Source organism: Falco cherrug, chromosome 7 (assembly GCF_023634085.1).
Source record: "Falco cherrug isolate bFalChe1 chromosome 7, bFalChe1.pri, whole genome shotgun sequence".
In the NCBI taxonomy this organism is placed as follows: domain Eukaryota; kingdom Metazoa; phylum Chordata; class Aves; order Falconiformes; family Falconidae; genus Falco; species Falco cherrug.
In genome coordinates, this window is record NC_073703.1 from 22,838,731 (window position 1) to 22,857,662 (window position 18,932).

Sequence of the window (18,932 nt, forward strand, 5' to 3'; positions counted from 1 at the left end):
TGGGGCTGGCACGGCAGCCAGCTGGCTTTAACGGTGTGATTACCTTCCGGGCAATGTAAGGGCCTTGAAGGAACCTCCTCACACCAGAAGCCTCAAAGCCATGCGATGTAGGAAGGCAACAAGACTCAGCCCGATTGCAACTCAGAATTATATTACGCACCAGGAAGGTAAAAGACACACTGGAAAACTTTCACGTTTTTGAGTGATCCAATTTAAACTGCTTCCTCCCCACGTACTGAGGAAAACAGAAACACCTGGGTGCTGAACTCGGATCGGACAGAGAGTGGAACAGCCTCAGGCATGTCACTTCATCCTACCTTACAGCAGCGCCCTGAAAGCAGCAGCTGTACCCATGCGACAGAACTAGATGGTTCCAACTCACGTTTGCATCAAATTACAAACACACAATTCTGATTTAAGATAATTTTCTATAGAAGAGTAGGGTAAATGTTTCAGTCTCGCAGCATCCTTCCCCACACCCCAAAATGCACTCTGTGTATCTAAAAGCAAGGTTTGGGGCACAACAACGTACACAAGGCACTAAATAAAAAACACCACCTTACTATAGGAAGGAGCTTACAGGAGAACTGAAAAAATGAGCTTTCACAATATATAACAGTGATCACCATTTGAATAAACCTATGATTTTTGTATTTCTCCTTTCTTCTTCCCATTTAGGACATTCAGTTCTGGGAATGCAAGCCTAAAAGCATTTATTTCCTATTACAAAGCCTACCCCAAAGACAAACAACGCAACTCACGTATGTGGTTGCTTGTGCTTAGGAAGCTGAAACACAGCTTAGAGATCTAATTTTAGGTTTACTAGACTTTGAAAAGTTTGCCAGTCATTGGCTCTCTTTCTCTAATGAGATGAGAAATTATGTCTGCTCCTTCAACAGCAAGGATAAAAAAATGACACCCTATCCAGTGTCATATATTCTCTGAGCACTGAGTCAGTGTGCTATCTTTAACCCTGAAAACAATTTTATTTATGTTTACTGACAGCAATCAGTTACTTCACAGTCTATGTCATAAATCAAGTCAGGTTCACCTTCTGTCAGCATCATACTGTCCTTTCTCCAGTGAACGAGCTTACAGCATCCTTTGCTTTCATTTTGCATAGTCTACAGTTAGAGGCAAGTACAAATCCTAAAAATATACTATGAAATCATCATATCTACATTCTTAAGTTAATATACATAAACATAATCACGGAGAATAGTGTGAATAGTGTCTAGCTAACCTGAATGCAAGACTTCTCTAGATTTAAGAGGTTGGTTTATTTAGTTTCAGCAAAGAAGAGTCATTTATTCTCAGTTACAACAATTGTTTTTATGTCAATGGTTTTGTTCATCATGCTTTTTTGCCACTATTAAATTCAGGCTGGTTTTAACTGGCAATCTCAAGCTTAGAAAGTCTGCATCTTATTACTTTTCCATCTTTTTCACTTCTATTTCGTTTTCTTGAAAAAACTACCCTAACAATCTTATCCTTTCATGGTTGCATTTTTGTTAACTTTCAAAGGAAAGCCCTTGAGAATTGTTGCTGAATGCCTTTCTTAAAAAAACTCAGGCCTGAAAAAGCTGTTTTCCTCTCAAATTTAAGTGATTAGAGCAATTGCTCTACTGCATGTAATTTATCAAGCTAAATACTTTCCTCCCTCTTTCCTTACGCTTCAGAGATGACTTCGGCTAGTTGTGATTGCATGCTCTTCCCAGCAGAGAGGACAGGAGCCTGGTAGGAACTTCCTGTACAACCCATTTGTACACTCTCAGCTCATCTGTGAAACACAGCTCACCCAAAGGCTGTGCAAGGTTCACAAAATACATGCATACAAGTACTTTCCTGGAAGCTTTTTGTAGGAAGCCTGCGGTCACAGCCAGAAAGAACTGGAAGCCTTTTGTAAATGTATTATAGCAATAATTTGTAGTATGGTTTATTTTTTGAAGACTAGGGGTTTTGTACACTAAACCAGGATTTGGTACAGCAGAAACTTAACCTAAGCAGTAAATTAATAGTATGTCCAACAGCACGATATTTACAAAGAAACTAGAGTACAATAGCTGAAACAACAAAACAGAAATCCTGCCACGACAAGGTCAGTGAAGGGAAAGTATCTTGCTGCTTCCCTACGACTTAACAGAATGAAAGTTAAAAAACCCCAAACCTTAATCTGTTAAATACTCTACTGACATCTCTTATAACTTCATAAAGAGCTTTAAAAATAAAACTGTCACAAACATCACTGTACTTTGTTTAAGCTGCAAATAAAAAGTGAGTTTTGTTTTGTTTGGGATTTGGGGTTTTTTTCCCCAGACAAAGCGCAAACAAAGTGGCTACCTCTCCTAAAGCAACTATACAGAACCTAAACTGTGACAGACACCAGATTATGGCAGAATAATCTAAAACGTTTCTTAACAGAGCATTAAACAGGAATCTTGCTTGGCTACTAAAAAGTAGATAATTTCTTCACATGTGTCAAAGATACAGAAGTAATTCCAGTTCACAATATACTATGGCTCTCTTTTGTGCCTTTCGCACAAGATTATCATAGAAATACCACTAACTTAGCACAACCCTGTGATACAGACTGAAAGAAAATTGTTATGATATGAGAAATAACTAACATGACTTCATTTCAGGCTCGCTAAGTGCTCAGGCAGTGTCAGGGTGACTTCTAACCAAACCAGTTAATGTCATAGAAAGAAGTACCACTACTCCAACAATCTGCTACTTTTTAAACCTAATGAGCTGCTACTTTATATAAAGAGAGGGAAAAAAAATCAGCTGCCACGTTTAAATACACTGGCATTTTCACCCCCAACGCATGTTTTTACTAGCTGGTTATACAGTACTCTAGAATACAGTGACTTTACAGGGTAAGTTTCAATATTCATGACAGGGAGGTGCTGAGCACCTTTGGACATACCCCATCTCTAGATAACATCGCTGTCTGGCACCTTTCATCCACAGTTCTTTACAGCTCATGCACAGGTAACCAACACATCCTGGCCGCTGCCAGAGGAAAGTCAGAACGGTCAAGGAACACGGACTCAAACAGAAGGATCCACTGTACTGCAGCAAGTAGAGAGCAAATCAACTACTTGAAATTCAATGCAAGATTTAAAAAAATCTAGTGTTTCTGAGCAATGCTATTACAGGCTATCAATAAAGTAACATGTTATTTGCAGTACAGCCAGTGCCTTCAACACCATTTTGGGTCATTAGCCCTGAGTCACAAGAAACCGTGCCACCTACTGAATCATCACTGGCATCTCCTGAAGCTGTTAAATGTTTTTTGAAACTTCCCAACCACGCAAGAACAAGCAACATGGCCCTTATCAGCTCCCGAGGCTGACGGAGCAGAGTCTGCGGTGAGCACGAGCACGAGCCCAGCGATTCTGGCAGGTTCCTCACAGCCTGGCAAGCACTCTGTCTCAATGATCTCAGTAATCTGACACTCAAGAATAAAATGCACACAATAAAAATTTTTCCCCACGTTATCTATCACACGTAGCTTTTTAGACTGAACGTCAGCTCTCAGAGTGGCAATGAACAGAGTCCAGAGACGCAGGGAAGGTCACAGCTGACTCACGCTGAGCAGGAATAGCTGACTTGATAAGCTGTTCCCTCTGCTATGCAGCAACACCAGCGCGTGTGCAACCTACACGCAGGAGGTCAGCACACTGTACCTTTGGGCTTAAAGGTCCAAATCCAGCTGGATATCAACGGAACATAACATACCTGGGAGCAGATAAATTGTAATAGGGCAACAGTATTTTAAATGGTTAAATGATTTTCCTCCTTCCCCATATATGAAACAGATGGAAATCATGCTGGCATTTTAATTGAGATATTAGGAAATCATCTGGAAGTCCAAATTCACAAAGGGTTGCTGAAACTCCCCTTTCACTGTTCTTTGTGGATTCTTCTGGTCTGCCAAAATAAGCAGTGGAAGTTGCCTCCTCATTTTATTTAATCTTTACTACACTGAAATAAACAATCTCCTCCAGCAGCAGGATAGCACAGAAGCTACATTATTTGTTCCCTCCGCTCTGCCTACATAGCAAACAGACAGGTCACTGGAAATGCTCTTTGTGAGGACTGTAGGTCCACAGAACTCAGATATTGAGGTTAAAACCTTTCTCACAGAAGCTGTAGATTCTGTAGTAAGGTTACAAGTCCTGGCTTCAGGATACACAGTCACTCACTCGGGGGGTAACTGAACCTGCCTTATGGGCAGCCCAGAACAGGCCAGTGACTCCAACCCAAACACTCGGGCACTGGACAGAGAAGTCCGGCGATGTGAGTGATTTTTTTACGTCTCTCCTCACCAAAGCATCACTGTGCATCACGCTCAGCTATTACAACAGGTTTTCACTCCAGCTTAAAACTGCTGATGTAGAGTTTTAACAATGATTAATAGATGTCACCTCAGCCAAATTAAGCTTGACCATCAGAAGTATGTGCAAGCCCTATTCTGCATAAGATGGTAATAATCTGTCCAATGCTTTATCATTGTTAGTCCAGTGGTGAGCTGCACTATGTTTATTTTAAGTGTATTTTTACTCATAAGTAACATTTTTCATTTCAAAAGCATGGAATGAATACCATACAGGGTCTATTTTCTCAGCTGTTCAAACTTCCACCTGCTTTCTACTGCAATGCAAAGTGGAAAAAATAGTTTTATTTTTACAGAAATGGCAAAGCAAAGACTTGGATTAAGCCTAATATTCAGTGATTAAAGATGCTACTGAATTTGAGTTTTCTGAGCAATACCCACTGGGGTCACCCAGCTCTAATTATACTTTCAAAGCCAGATATGGACTGAGGAGATACACTAAGATCACTTCCATCATCAAGATGGATGGTGGTAATAAGGAATTCCCTTGAAAAAAACACATGACTTTGTTACTAAAGTAGGGCTAAGGCTAGTTCTAAATAACCAAGGCCAGTTCTTCTCAGTTACTGTAGGTAAAGCAGCTTTGTTATTAGAAAAAAATCCCACAAACAAACAACAAAAAAATCTCAATATCTTCTCTGCACTTTCTGTAAGAAATCAAAGATTTTGGAAACAGTTGAAAGAACTAACAGGGAAATCTGTTTGAAAAGGAAAAAACTTAAGGTTACTCACTCTGCTAGAAGGAATTAAAAATTCTAAAAATAGTGACCGCATCAGACAGCAGATTACAACCATCGGGAAGGTGACCAAGTACCAGATGCCAAAATTGTTTCAGCAAAAGATTCAATATACATCAAACACATGACATAGAAGATTTTTGTAACAATAAATAGTAATAGAGGTGCTGGTTAGTGCTCAATAATTGAATTTATATTTTGCATCAAAAGCAAAAACTTGTTTTGTGTGTGTTGTAGGAAAAAATAATCCAAGGCTATTCTTCAAGATTTAAAGAACTCATTCCAATTATAACTTAATCTAAGAGCAGAGTTAAGGTTCAAGTCTGAGAAAGCCCAGTAGTGAACCATTCCTATAGACAGAAAAAACAGCCCTGGTGTGAAGATTCTGTGCGATGTGTGTTAAGGGTAAAACTCCCAGCTGCAATCACACTGCTCTGTTTACAGGGAGTCCACCTAGCTGGATGACAGCACTTTTTATCATGGATTTCCAAGTTCCTCCCCCAAAGAATACCTCAGTTATCTCTGCTTTTTGTTTTCATTACGTAAACAAATATTACCAGCTACACTGTCAGAACAGCACTCGTGCCAGTCCCAAGGTCCCATTACCAGCAGTAACGTGTGTGAAGCATCGCTCAGACCAAAAGGCTCCCCCTGCCTGGGTGCGCAGGGCTGAGCCTGCACGCAGGGAGCTGCAGCGGGGTACGGGAGGCATCACAGGCCAACCATGAAAGATCTAGCTCAATGTTCATCACGAAACCGCTATTAAAAGAAACCCAGGAGACAACTCAGTGATATTTAAGTAGTGATATTTAAGCACCTACAGCAGCAAATTCCTCAAAGTGAAACACAGACCATCCTGATATGCATAAAAATGTCACAGCCTTGCTGTAAAATTAATTTCCACAGTCTAAGCCTGGTCCACTCATATTCAGGTCACCTTCTGATTAACCAGGCACTAACCTGGGCTTCTAGGAACTCCTGAGGCACAGGACCCCACAGAAAACAGCCACGCCAGCGCTCTAGTTTCCACAACTTCAGCAAGCCCTACTTGTTTTTCCTGTCAGAAGAAAAGCTCTTACAGTTTTAAAGACGTGCCAGCTGCCTTTCTCAGTGGCCACCATGCTGCATCAGCAACAGTCTGTCTGTCTTTCCCAAAGCAGCAGATTTCAAAGTAGCACATGAACAAAATTCCTGTTCCTCATGCAGACTGAAAGACTTGGGTTTGAGTTCCTATGAAGATGAGTTCATCAGACTATGCATCTCGTATCCGTGCAAGATCTCCTGCCTCTGCAGACAACTCGGCACAGCCAGACAAAAGCTGAAGCTACAGATGAGCATCGCTCATCGTCACCGAGGCAGGCAACTGGACAGGCAGGTAAGGCTGGCACACTGGGGGGGAGGCAGAGCCCCTTTCCTACAGTAAAATAATAATGAAGGGCAGGGGCAGACTTCCTTACCCAGACACATCACCCCAATAATAACACTACTAGTAATGGTAGCACTGGTGTCTGTTACGCGTGCCTAAGCTGTTGAGCACTGCAGAGCGCTGAGCTGCGCCGTGCGGCACACTGCCTCGGGACAGCGCGGTGCCACACACTGCCCAGCGGGAGCACGCCGCCTCAATGGGCACTGCCAGGAAACACCTCCCGACAAGGTCCGTGACACTTCCTACCCTCAGCCCAGACGTGACATGCCACCATGACACTGCCCAGAAGGCACAGATGTCAACAGCTCTCTACAGCCTGGCTGGCAACACATGTAGGTAACAGATTAATGACTCTGTGGTACAACCTTTTCTAAATTACACAGCACATCTCTGAAATTCTAGCACCCTCTGTGCACCTACCACCACCGCCAGTGTTTGCTAGTACAACTGGAAAAGGCTCCTGCAGGTTTGTACAAGAACTCCTTCTGTGCAGCTAGACAGAGCTACCCATCCAAACCACAGGTCCTGAAACATTCTGGCAAAAGGCTCTCTAGCGAGTTTTGTCGCTGCCACCTTCCTGGGAACTGTATCACTAGGTCAGGAGGCCAGTTCTTCCTTCTCTTGGCCTGCTTTGGCCTTCTTTAAGAGTTTCCATTCTTGGTTCTCTCTTGCTGCCACCTCCCTTGCCACAGGAACCAGTGGTTATTTGACCTGCTGCATGTTCACAAGCAGACAAGTTTGCATTCACTCCTTCACATTCTTCAAGAAGCATTTCCCTTGCCTTGGCATGCCATTCCAGCGATCTGCTACACACATTGCTGCTACATCACGGCAGGATACTCCTCAAAACAGGCAAAATTGTTAGTAGGTTTCTTAAAAAGTTTATTAAATCTATGGTAAAGGATGCAGTTTGCCATTACTTGAATAAAAGTGACATCTAGCAACATAAACTCACATTTGAGAACGAACACATCTTGAAAACATTCTATGCACAATAATTTTTTGAGGTATCCGGTTTTGATCAACGCCTCAGACACAGAACAAAACTGAATCTACCAGGAAGTCCGATGCCTTCAAAGAGTGATAGCACTAAATGCTTGGGAGGACTGTATAACGTACTCCCAAATCACACCACCTACTGCCCTTGGGAGAAGGTGGGAGAGAGAGGAGAATCTTCTGCTACCTCTGCAGGCACCGATTACTTTATACTGCATTGCCTTCTAGCTCTTCCAGACTTCTAGGCTAACTAATATAACTGAGGGCATTTAAAAAAATATCCCTATAACATACTAATATTCAGTTAAGTTTTCTAAACTCTTCCCTTCTCCTATCATAAATTTTGAAAAAGAAAAAAAAATTTCAATATTCTAGCAATAAGCTGCGTTACAGATGTCGAAAGGTTCTCTATTATAAAATGCTAAAATCTGCTAAATGCACTCTAGAGGCTCCTCTTTTTTAGGCTCCCTATCAGCTACTGCTGGAGAACCTCAGTCCCCACAGACTTCACACTGACAAAGCGGCTGATCCTATCTTGCAGGAAGTAACTTTAAATACACATACATGATAATAAAGTATTGCTCTCACCCAGCCAAGGCCACGCTAACCTTTCTAAGTACAGCTGCTAGAGCAAACAAGCCCATCAGCAGCCTCTTCAATGCCACATCAGACTGACTGGCCCATCCCTGCACATACCCTTGGGGGAAGCCAGGCAACAGAACTGTAAACCTAAGATTAATATTTGAATGACTGAGGGAAGGCTGGAGCTAGGCAGCTCGTCACAGCACACAGCTGCAGCTACGGAAAACCTGCTCCCCCTTTCTGCAAAGACTTTTCTCTCACACCATTGCCTTGCCACAGGAGACAGCTACACCTCCAGGACCACCTGAGCTGCTTCTAGCTCAGCAGTGATTCCGAGAATGACCTTGTTGAGGAGCCACAAATGTGCCATTTGCAGCATTTTACGCAGCTGGATCTGCAGAGCCGTTGCTGCAGCCACCTTCAGTGCTGTACAGTGACAGGGAGTGTCTAATTTCACCACCAGACCAGATTTATCTAAGCCTCGCGCAGAGCACTTGCAGTAGGAAAGGAGGCTCCTATTACATACGTGCTGTGCAAAGACTTTCAGAGGAACAGGTGCTGGCTCTGTCACTGAGATGTTGTATTTTAACTTCTGTCTGAATCCGAGCTAGAACAAGCATTAGGCCTCTATCAATGCCTACTTTTGTTCTCAAGAAATCACAAACTCCATCAGAGTACACAAGCAGGACAGACTCGTCACAGATGTTTGAAAACCTTTGTTTTTTGAGTGAGTTCTGTTGCCAGAATGATAATAAATTAATCCTGTACCTGTCAGCAGCTAACAGCTTGTTGCAAAAATACTGCACTAATAAATGTCATCTACAGGTTCCAGGGCATCGGTCAGCATTAGCATCAGTAGGTGCTGCTCAGAGATCCAGAGGCATGATAACCCAGCGACACCCCACATGTAGCACGCAGCCGAAACAAAAGGTCTGCAGAGCTCCTGGAAAATCTGAAAGTGAGAACACGCTGCCACAGATGGTGTGACATTATATTCATGGGCATGTGTAAAGTACACAACTTGAAGACGCTCAGAGTAAGGGAGCTAATCCCAGTCTTGTGGCCCTCTTCTCACAAGGTGCAATTACAGGGCTTCCCCAAGAAACCGAAACAGGCAGCAGAGGTCTGTTTGTTACAATCCGCCTGCTTCCTTCAGGTCTTGCAGGGAACACTTTTGCCTGCAGACCTCAGCACCAAGTCACACTGGGTTTCTCACCTACAAGGAGTATTACACGTAAAACGCTGGGAACTGGAACGTGATTTCGTCGTGGAGTTTAATATCCCTCTGTCGCGTGAGGATGGCACCTGCTCATGTATACCCCTCCTTCTTCTGGTTTATCTACAAAAGGTCTTTCTTGCAGAAAATACACCCATTAAAAAAGGCAATAATTTCAGATTCCATATCTGACTGTAGCTTCATCTAAACCCAGCCCATCACGTGATACCAGCTCACGGCACAAGCCCGGGACCAGCCACGTCTCTGCGACACGCAGCCAGGGAAGGAGGAGGGATGCTGTGAGCACACCAGCCTTCGCCAGCCACAGCCCCCCAGGCAGGCTCCCACAGCCCCCACCAGCCTTTGCCAGGTTGCTGTGAGTACACTCCTCCATTCAAAAGGTCTAATAACCATCAGCTTGATGTGGAGAGCGAGGTTTGTAATCTCAAAAGACACTGGATTTCCAAATCCAATTCAGGAACCAAAGTAAAAATATGCTGCTCAGTTTCCAATTTCTCATTTTAGCAATTTGACTGTTACAGCGCATAGAGCCTCGTAGGTTACAAAAAGCACACCTTTTACACCCTGCGTACATACACTGCATTTCTTTACTGCTCGCTGTTTTCACTATCAGGCTGATGTTCTCAGGACTATCAATACTCAAACGTAAGCAGTTACAGAAAATTTAACAGTTGAGGCCTTCCTGACGGGGAAGGTAATGGGAAAAAAGCCCGACAAAGCCCCAAATCCAAAAAAACAACTCACTTAAAAGAAATATTCTCAACTCTAAAGATGAAATCGCTGGGAATGAAAAGGCTAAGATTTGGCAGGGAAACAGCTTCAACTGAAGTGTTTTAATGTAACTAAATTATTGGCCCTTGAAAAAGGGTAATTGCATACACACAGTCATTTATCAAAACCAACTGCCAGACTTTGGGAAAGAAGCCAACATGCCTATTGCCCTAATTTAGCTATTTGCATATTAAAAAGAAAATCACTGGAGGGTTGGACTCTGAATGACAACCAGCTCTCCTCACCCAGAGCCCCCATGCTGCTCAGGGACTGGGGGAGCCCTGTCTCTCCCAGTTCACAAACAGCACAGTGCTTAAGCAGGTGCTTATGGTTAAGCAAAGTTACAGCTCATTAACTCCACCTGTAATTAATACCTGCAGATAAGCCTTTCTAGATTAAAAGCTAGATACAGGTATTAGCCAGTCCTGCCGAAATATTGACAGGTAAATCTTTTCAGGCATACACAGGCAGTGTTTTGCAGGCAGATATGAAGATGTTCCCAGCGTGGAGCCAGCTGAAGCAGCCGTCCGGTGCGGTGCGGCTTGAAGCACGCAGCCCAGCCAAGGGCACCAGGCGCTCCTGCTTCCCAGCTGTTCAGGGAACCCACAGGTGAGCTCAGTCTAAAGCACAGACACAGGTGACACCTATCTACAAAAGACAATGTAAACATACCTTTTGTTGTCCTAGTTGCAAGGAAAGAAACAGGAAAAATAGTTAGCACACTTACCCTAAAAAAATTTTAAACATTATCCAAAGCGCAGTTTTTGTAAAGGGATGTGTTTCTATCGTCATATGTTACAATTGGTTTAGGCTATCATTCAGAGTCATTGTTTTAAGATGCGGCAAATATCACCATGTGTCAACTTCTAGAACAGTGTGGTGTCATCAGTACAAACTTACCTTCCCAGCTCTTCCCCGATTTCGTAAACATCCTCCACCTTCTGTTGCTTGAACAAAGCCATACTTGGACTTTTCATTGATGCACAAAGATATCGCAACTGTAATATCAAGAAAGAATGGCACAGATTACAATCCTCCAACAGGCAAAAAAAAAAATCAGTAAAACACGTTTCTGGTATAGTCACTTTGGATCCATTGTAGCTTATTCATGGCCAAAATTACCACTGATCAAAAGAATTAATTTAGCAGTCTCAGCCAAATAGTGAGGCTCCAAATCTGGAAAGGGGTGAACGCCTGTAAGCGAAGAGTGTTCTCATCCCTCGCTGAAGTACCTGAGCACGTACTTAACCAGAAGCACAGAACACGCCTTGAAACATAAATGTGACAGAAGTAAAGCAACCAAGTAATAATTTAACAGACTTACAGACAATGAAGCATCCACACTATGCTAAAGAGAGCTAGCATGAGAATCAGCACTAGAGGCTTCTTCACAGAAGTGTCAGCAGTCAGACCACAAACCAAGGAGACCGCAAGGCAGCGTCTCCTTTTTTCCGATGTCAGGCGGCGTTTCTGAAGCACACAGGCAGGACGGCACACGGAAACCAGAACTGCTGCTGCAAAAAGGCATTTTGATTCCGTCCACCGAGTTTTCATTGCAACACCTTTTATCACACACTAGATGTTTCAAATGAGAAAGACATTTCTTTCTCTACATTTCTTGCATGCAGTATTCTGTGTAACTGTGAAATTCATTTCCTGAACACAGTCTTTTAAGTTGATAAAGTCTGTGAGGTCTGGAAAGATAAGCCTCACCTGGGTGCATTTGAGCGTCTGGGAGTGTATTATGCTGTGGCACTTTTGGAAGAGAAGATGATCAAAGATAACATTACTCCTCAGGATACACCCACACAACAACGTAGGTTATGTCAACAGGTTGGATTTTAACACAATAACCAGCCGGCCAGCTTACGGAATGTTTGGTGTTTCCCGTATAGACGGACATTAGCATTATCGCCAATGACCCCAACAACACGCACTATTTAGATCAGAAAGTGTAAAATAGCTGTAAGGCCTCTAGCACCACAACAAAGTCTAACTGCACTGAGTGGCACAGCTGTTCCCACACATCTCTAGGCTTCAGCAGCCTATCTGTACTTGTCAATGTGATGTACGTTTTCTTATGAATCCCAGATGCTGCTTGCTTCAGATTCACTGGGGACTTCCAGGTTCTCTATTTCTGTACAGCTCCCACATGATTTTAAATAGCAGTGTTTGGCATCTGACTGTTGCACACTGCAAAGCATATTTCACAAGCAAACAAAGCTCTATTTCAATCCTTTAGAAATAAACTCAATCCAATGTTGGAAGAAGATCCAGCTATTCTGATAAATTACCAGGCTTATAAAACAGGACAAAGTACCAAGAGCAATGGCAGGGTTCCTGCCAAGTTGAAACACACATATTTCTTTTAAGATTTTTCTCTAACAAAAGCACACACCATAAGCAGCAAATACATTGTAAATATCTAACTACTTGTCAAAACGCAACCAGCTTTTGTCATGCACTCACCTCAGAAAAAAAAACGGCTGCTTTGTTTTCCACCTTCCTTTTTATAAACCATGGGCTTCTAACACATGGGAGGCATGCCAAGTATCAGCGCAATCCCCTTCCAGATATGCTCCTTCTATTGCTTCAAAGGAACAGAAACAGTCTCTTAGCACTTGTACATAACTTTTTGGCTGATGTCAGCAAAACCTACACATTAGAACAAACTTACCCGATTGCTTTGTTTCAAGCAGAAGGGCTACTGCATCAACATGTACACTGATACCAGTTGGGGAATAACAGTCACTCTTTCAAAACCCAGTAACAACAAGGGTTATCAACAAAATCGGCCGTCCCTGTGTCCGGCGCTTGGCACCAGTTACAGAACACGCGAGCCAGGCAGCAGTACCTGCTTCCATGCTCCTGCGAACAACTCTGTGTAATTCCGTGACGGCTCCCACCATACCTGCACACCTGCATGCAGTGCGCCCTTTCCAATTGCCATCTCCAAAGCAAAAGGAGATCCAGGGTGACTTTGTGACCGCTCGCTCCCCTCCACTCCTTTCCCTTTCACACCATACTCGTTAGGTGGGGAGCCTCAGCCCACGGCCAGCCTGCGGCGTGCTCCCCTCCATGCTCTTCCTCCAGGATGGAGGAAGGAGAAGATACCAGGCACCGGCATTATCCGGGCAAGCTCCACTCTCTCCCCCAAGGGACCCACAGCTTCACTCTTACCAGATAATGGGAAGTATTTCAGCTATACATCAAAACTGCATCCTCTCCTTTTTGAAGGACGCATATCTGCACGCCTCATGGGACAGCCTGCATATTTCACGTGCCATGACTGACACGCATCTGTCACAGGCCCAAAACACATCCATTTCTGTCATATTTCAGGTGTTACCGTCTCCACTGCACAACAGACACCTGCAGGCACCTCGTGGAGGAGAGGGAAGTGCAAGGTATTCCTAGCAGCAGCTTTCACGCTCCCCGTAGCAGCCTTGCTGGTGGTCTCCACCACAGCTGTGGTGGCTCTCCTAAGGGCTCCATGAGGACTATGCATTGGCATTAACAAAGCTGTTCAAACCTGCCTCAAAACCCTGCACCGGGAACAGGTCTGCCTCCCACACCTCCCAGTATAACCATGCTCTAGCAATGACCTCCCTCACCCAGCCACCTATGGCAAAGGACAGAAACCCCACAGGCAGTGACACTGACAACCAGAATAAGCACAGCACCATTAAACATGCTCTGGAAATCCACCCTCGTGTTGGTGAGCCTCCACTAGATGCATTACAGTGGGTTGGGTTTTTTTGCTTCCATTTTCTATCCCCATACTTTCTCAGGCGTTTTCTGGCTGTTCCTTACTTTGCCTATATTTTTACTGTTTTTCAAGATGAAGCCAGGTGACCCATTCTAGTACTTTGGTCACTAATTCCCTTCCCAAAGCCATGTTCATGCCTGGGATGAAAACGTCTCTTTTCCCTCCCAATGAAAACAAACAACTCAAATTCTGCTTTGTAAGCAAATTATTGTATTCCTCAATCAACCTTTCGTAATCTCAGAGAAAGCTCATTGACCAATACTGCTCAAGGCTTGAAACTACAATGACTGCTTTAGTAGCATTTACAATAACGAGGACATTTCTGAGCTATTGGCTCCATAGTAAGTTTACATAATGCTGCTCGGAATTGTCCAGAGCAGGATCTTTTGAAGTGTTGGTGCAAGACCTAGTTCAACACCCACAAACTTCAGAAAAAGCAAACAAAGGACAAAGCCAAGCCTTGCTAAAACCCCCAAACCTTGTGCTCATCCTGAATTGCAAGATTAAGTTCTGAGTGGAGGCAAGAGTCAAGTATGAGAAAATGCTCACATCTCAGGAGACACTGCTGAGACTCGCCCAAAGACTACAAATCCCTCAAGCTGACTACTCCCTTCATCAGAATCCAAGGTACGTAGCTACAAAAACCATTAATGCAAACACACCTAAAAGAAAACCATTGTTCTGAGAGAGAGAGTCTGTCATTCAGAAGAGCAAGTTACAAACACTGCTTTGAGGATGGGGAACCCACCCAAGATGCCTCTGGGAACCATCACTTTATGTTTGATTGACAAGTTTACTCATTTCCCAGCATCCTCCAAAGAACATACCTATCTCTGCAGATGCATAAATCCATGCAATGTTACCTCAAAAATAACCAGAAAAATCTCACCCCTTTTGCTGATCTTTTAATTCACACCCTTGTTCTGCAAAGATCAAACACCAGCAAGCTCACTCTCAACACCAAGGAACCATTAAAGCACCCAGGTCAGCCTAGAGCCCCGTTTCTGAAGTCTGAACACAAAACTGTTCCAAAGTGTTCAGCCCCTCCAGTCGTATCCCCGATGTGCTGGCGTTCCCCATGTCTATCACTCTGCACCATCTGACACTGCCTTCCATTCTCATTACTTCTGCAGGCATCTCTCGCTGGCTTTCACCCAAGTCACAGTTAGATGCCCAAAATAGATCCCACACTTAATGATCCAAGACAATTGTCATTAGCAAATACACAGCATAAAGGCGATGAGATAATGAAAGATCACCTTCACACACTTAAAATTAATCTGAAATAAAACCACCATTCACAAGCATAAGCATAACCCTCCCCAGCTATTATGTACCGATCTTAGGAAACTAAGGTGGTTTCACGTTCAAAGGTTTAAAATACAACATTTTTGTCAGACTCCACTTGCAAGTACAGAGCACAAGTGTATCAAAGGAGGAATGAGAGCCTTAATTTTTTCCTCTGGTCAGTGATTTCCTCATGCTGGTCAGTGAAAGCAGGCTGAATTAGAGATGGTCATTCATCGCTTACTCATTCAGACAGAGAAGCTGTGCATTCATGACCCGAGGAAATAGCAACAGCCAACCTGCTTTTCTAAGACACTCTTTATGCTATCGCTTCTGGGGCACGTGCCCAAACAATATCGCAATGCAATGAGTCAGAACCATCCCAATCACTTTGGGTCTGCACCAGAATTCATTAAAACCAGGACGGGGGAATCTGCTACAGTGATTTTTGGATCAGACCAGAACTTTTAAGAGCTCTGAGGCAAGCTCTGCAGAGATAACCTTCTGTGTTCTTTCACGGAACGTGCCATATCTATTCTGCAACCACCCTATGTTGGGACCATCTCTTCCATACCAGTCTCTTTCCTCTAGGATTCCTACCAGTGAGCATTTCAATACAGAATTCATCTTCCTTACCCTGTTTTCACGATACCCCACAGTGCGGTATATGATACTTCACCTTTTACTCCTGCAGCCAGCTCCCCTTTACGCATCCCAAATGTCACAAGGTGGCAAACTATTGTTTATCTGATGCAAATGGTTTTCCTACAGACATGTAACAAAACTGTAGCAAACCCAGAAATAGAATGCAGACCTCTGAGATTCCAGTTTCAGGCACTAGAAACACGTCCCGCCTAATCTCTTCACATTCCTAAATTCTGTCACACCATAAAACGGGATCTCATTTACACTAAGAAATCACAGTTTCCCATTGTGATCTAAGGCATAAAACACGTGTATTTCATATCAGTACAAAATCTGAACGTAGATATTCTTATTCCAGTAGAGAAATGCCTTTTTAGTGCAGCTTGTGCGGCGTGTAAAGGAAATTGATCTAATGAAATCCACTCTTCTGAAGACGGTGACAGAATCCCCCTTAAGAGGAGTGGAAGTCAGTCAGTCCTGTTTCTCTCTCTTAAAAAAGGGTTCCCTGCAGAGGTAAGTTATTAGTCTGGCGCTACCAAATTATGTGACAATCAATGACTGGACTACACGTGTCAGATCCACAATGAATGTCTACCCACCACTGAATGAGAGCAGGAGTAGAGAAAACAGAGGTGTGAACAAAACTGTTGGATCATTTGGCCTGTCACCACCATTACGTGTTTGTTTTTTTTCCTTAGGGTATCTTTTACACTGAAGAAAGCAGTTACAAGTGACTGAGGTAAGAGCTGGATAATCTTACTTTCTCAAGCACACCTGACATGATTAAACCCTTTGCCAAACTCAGAAGCATCCCCTGTGGCATGTTTTTATAACCAAACAAGTTATACTAAAGCAAAATCCAAAACGCATTACAACAAAGTAACAACTTCTGTTGTAAGCTGGTTTTTAATACTGGAAAGTGAGCAGGACAATTTAGAATCAAACCTGGACTGTTTAAAATTAGTAACTGGGGGTGGGGGTGCAGATGACACAAAACCAAAAACCAAAGAAACACCTGAAAAACACCCACCCACCCCCCAAAAAAACACCGAACAAATTCAAGTGATATTGTCATATAGCTTTGGTGCTTTATGCAAAGACTAAACAGATTTTTGTAGGCATTAAAGCGTTTTCTTCTTTCCCCCTTCTCCTTCCCTTTCTCTCTTTTTTGTCCTAGAAAAGACTAAGCAATTTCAACAGCAAACCCCGTGTAGTTTTTACCCTCTGCTTTCAAACAAACCTAATCAAAGCAAAGTTACGTTAATTTCAGGAAACCCTTATTTTCACTTCAATATTTTCCTGTCAGAAACCAACAGCAGCCTGAACGTTTTGCTGTCAGAAAAGGGAGGCAGCTGTCCCTACCTGCGTGCCCACGGAGGGCACACACCGCGCCGCGCCAGCCCTTCCCTCCCGGGATACACAGAGGGATCCCGAGGGATCCCAAGGGATCCCCTCCCCAGCTCGCCCTGCACTAACGCCCTACGAGGTGCCCGACCACAGTGCCGCCCCCCAGCCTGCCCCCGGGCACAGGCACCGGGCCGTGAGCTGGGAGCCCGCGGCGGCCACGCACCGGCCGGCCCGGGCCCCGCCGCCGAGCGCCCCGACGGACGGGCACCGGGAGGCCCGCGCAGCCCCGCCGCACCGCTCCCCGCACCGCTGCCGCAGCGCCCGCTCCCCGGCCCGCCGGCGCCGTCGAGGGCTGTTACCGCGGGAAAACACGCGGCCCCTGCCCGCACGGCCCCTGCCCGCACGGCCCCTGCCCGCACGGCCCCTGCCCGCACGGCCCCTGCCCGCACGGCCCCTGCCCGCACGGCCCCTGCCCGCACGGCCCCTGCCCGCACGGCCCCTGCCCGCACGGCCCCTGCCCGCACGGCCCCTGCCCGCACGGCCCCTGCCCGCACGGCCCCTGCCCGCACGGCCCCTGCCCGCACGGCCCCTGCCCGCACGGCCCCTGCCCGCACGGCCCCTGCCCGCACGGCCCCTGCCCGCACGGCCCCTGCCCGCACGGCCCCTGCGCAGGCGAGTGAGTGAGGGTGAGGGCCGCGGGAAGGTCGGACACCTGCAAGTGCTTCCGACCCGCCACCTGCCGCGGGGCCGAGCGGGGCCGCCCTCGCCCCACGGTTCCGCGGCCGACAGCCGCCCCCCCACCCCCGCCAGGCTGCACCCGCGGCGGGACCCCGCTGCCGCCCCGGGAAGGACCGCGAAACCCACCGGCCCGGGCGGGTGCCGGCGGCACGGCCAGGAGAAGCTCCGGGGCGCGCACGATGCCCGTGCGGACACGCACCCACGCGTGGGGCCCCAGGCAGCCGGGCCGCGGGGGCAGCAGGGCGGCGGGTCCGCCACTGCCGCTGCCGAGGGGGTGACCCGGGGAGCCTCCCCCGGCGGCGGCGGGGCGGCTGGCACGCACGGCCCGCGCTGGAAGCACCGGGGGGCCGGGTAACCCCAAGGCAGAGCGGCACGGCGGCCCTCCCGGCTGCCCCCCGCCGCCCGGCCCCCGGCCCCGCCGCTCCCCCGCCAGGCTGAGGCAGCGCGGGCGGCCCCGCCGGTCCCCCGAGCCCGCCCCGGCGCCGGGCTGCAGCCCCCAGCCCCCAGCGCGGCGGGAGCGGCTCGGGAGCCGCCGGGCGGCACCGCGGAGAGGCGGACGGGGGAACGGGAGAGGGGGCAGCGCCCACTTACCGGCCGCGTCCGCCGGGCTCCTCCGGCGCCGCCCGGGCACGCAGGGCCCCCGCCGGGCCGCCCCGCCGCCTGTGCGGGCGGGGGCCGAGGGGGCGGTGCCGGCGGCGGCCGCTCACCGGAGCCGGGCTGCCCGGGCGGGGCCGCCGCGCCCCCTCGCGTCCCCTGAGGAGCGGCGGGCCCGCGGCGGCGGGGGGTCGGCCGGGGGGGGAGGGGGGCCGGGGGGGGGGCAGGGCCCGGCGCCCCCCGCCCGCAGGGAGAAGGTGAAACAAAGCCCCCGCGTGGTGCGGGTGTCCCCGCGGCGTCCACCGCGCTCCGGGCCCGCAGGGGCGGCCGCCACCCGCGGGGCACAGCCCGGGCCGCGCTGCCCCGTGCCCGGAGGGACCCCCGACCCCCATCGCCCCGGT

General features: G+C 46.9%; 1 protein-coding gene across 9 annotated transcripts in view; it reads right to left on the reverse strand.

Annotated features, from left to right (window-relative positions):
- The window catches only part of DAPK2 (death associated protein kinase 2), a 57,046-nt gene extending 38,360 nt beyond the window's left edge, over positions 1–18,686 (reverse strand). The window contains exons 1-4 of one of the 9 annotated variants that reach the window (XM_055715578.1): positions 18,529–18,686; positions 12,621–12,741; positions 11,476–11,662; positions 11,052–11,149 (exon numbers count right to left, since the gene is read on the reverse strand). In XM_055715578.1, coding sequence (XP_055571553.1) covers positions 11,052–11,128 — 77 coding nt within the window. In that variant the 5' untranslated portion in view covers positions 11,129–11,149; positions 11,476–11,662; positions 12,621–12,741; positions 18,529–18,686. Of the gene's footprint in view, positions 1–11,051; positions 11,150–11,475; positions 11,666–12,616; positions 12,742–12,828; positions 16,813–18,063; positions 18,293–18,528 lie in introns of those variants that run through there. The other 8 variants (XM_055715576.1, XM_055715577.1, XM_055715582.1 and 5 more) reach the window with 8 other exon arrangements.
- Between the last annotated feature and the right edge of the window lie 246 nt (positions 18,687–18,932).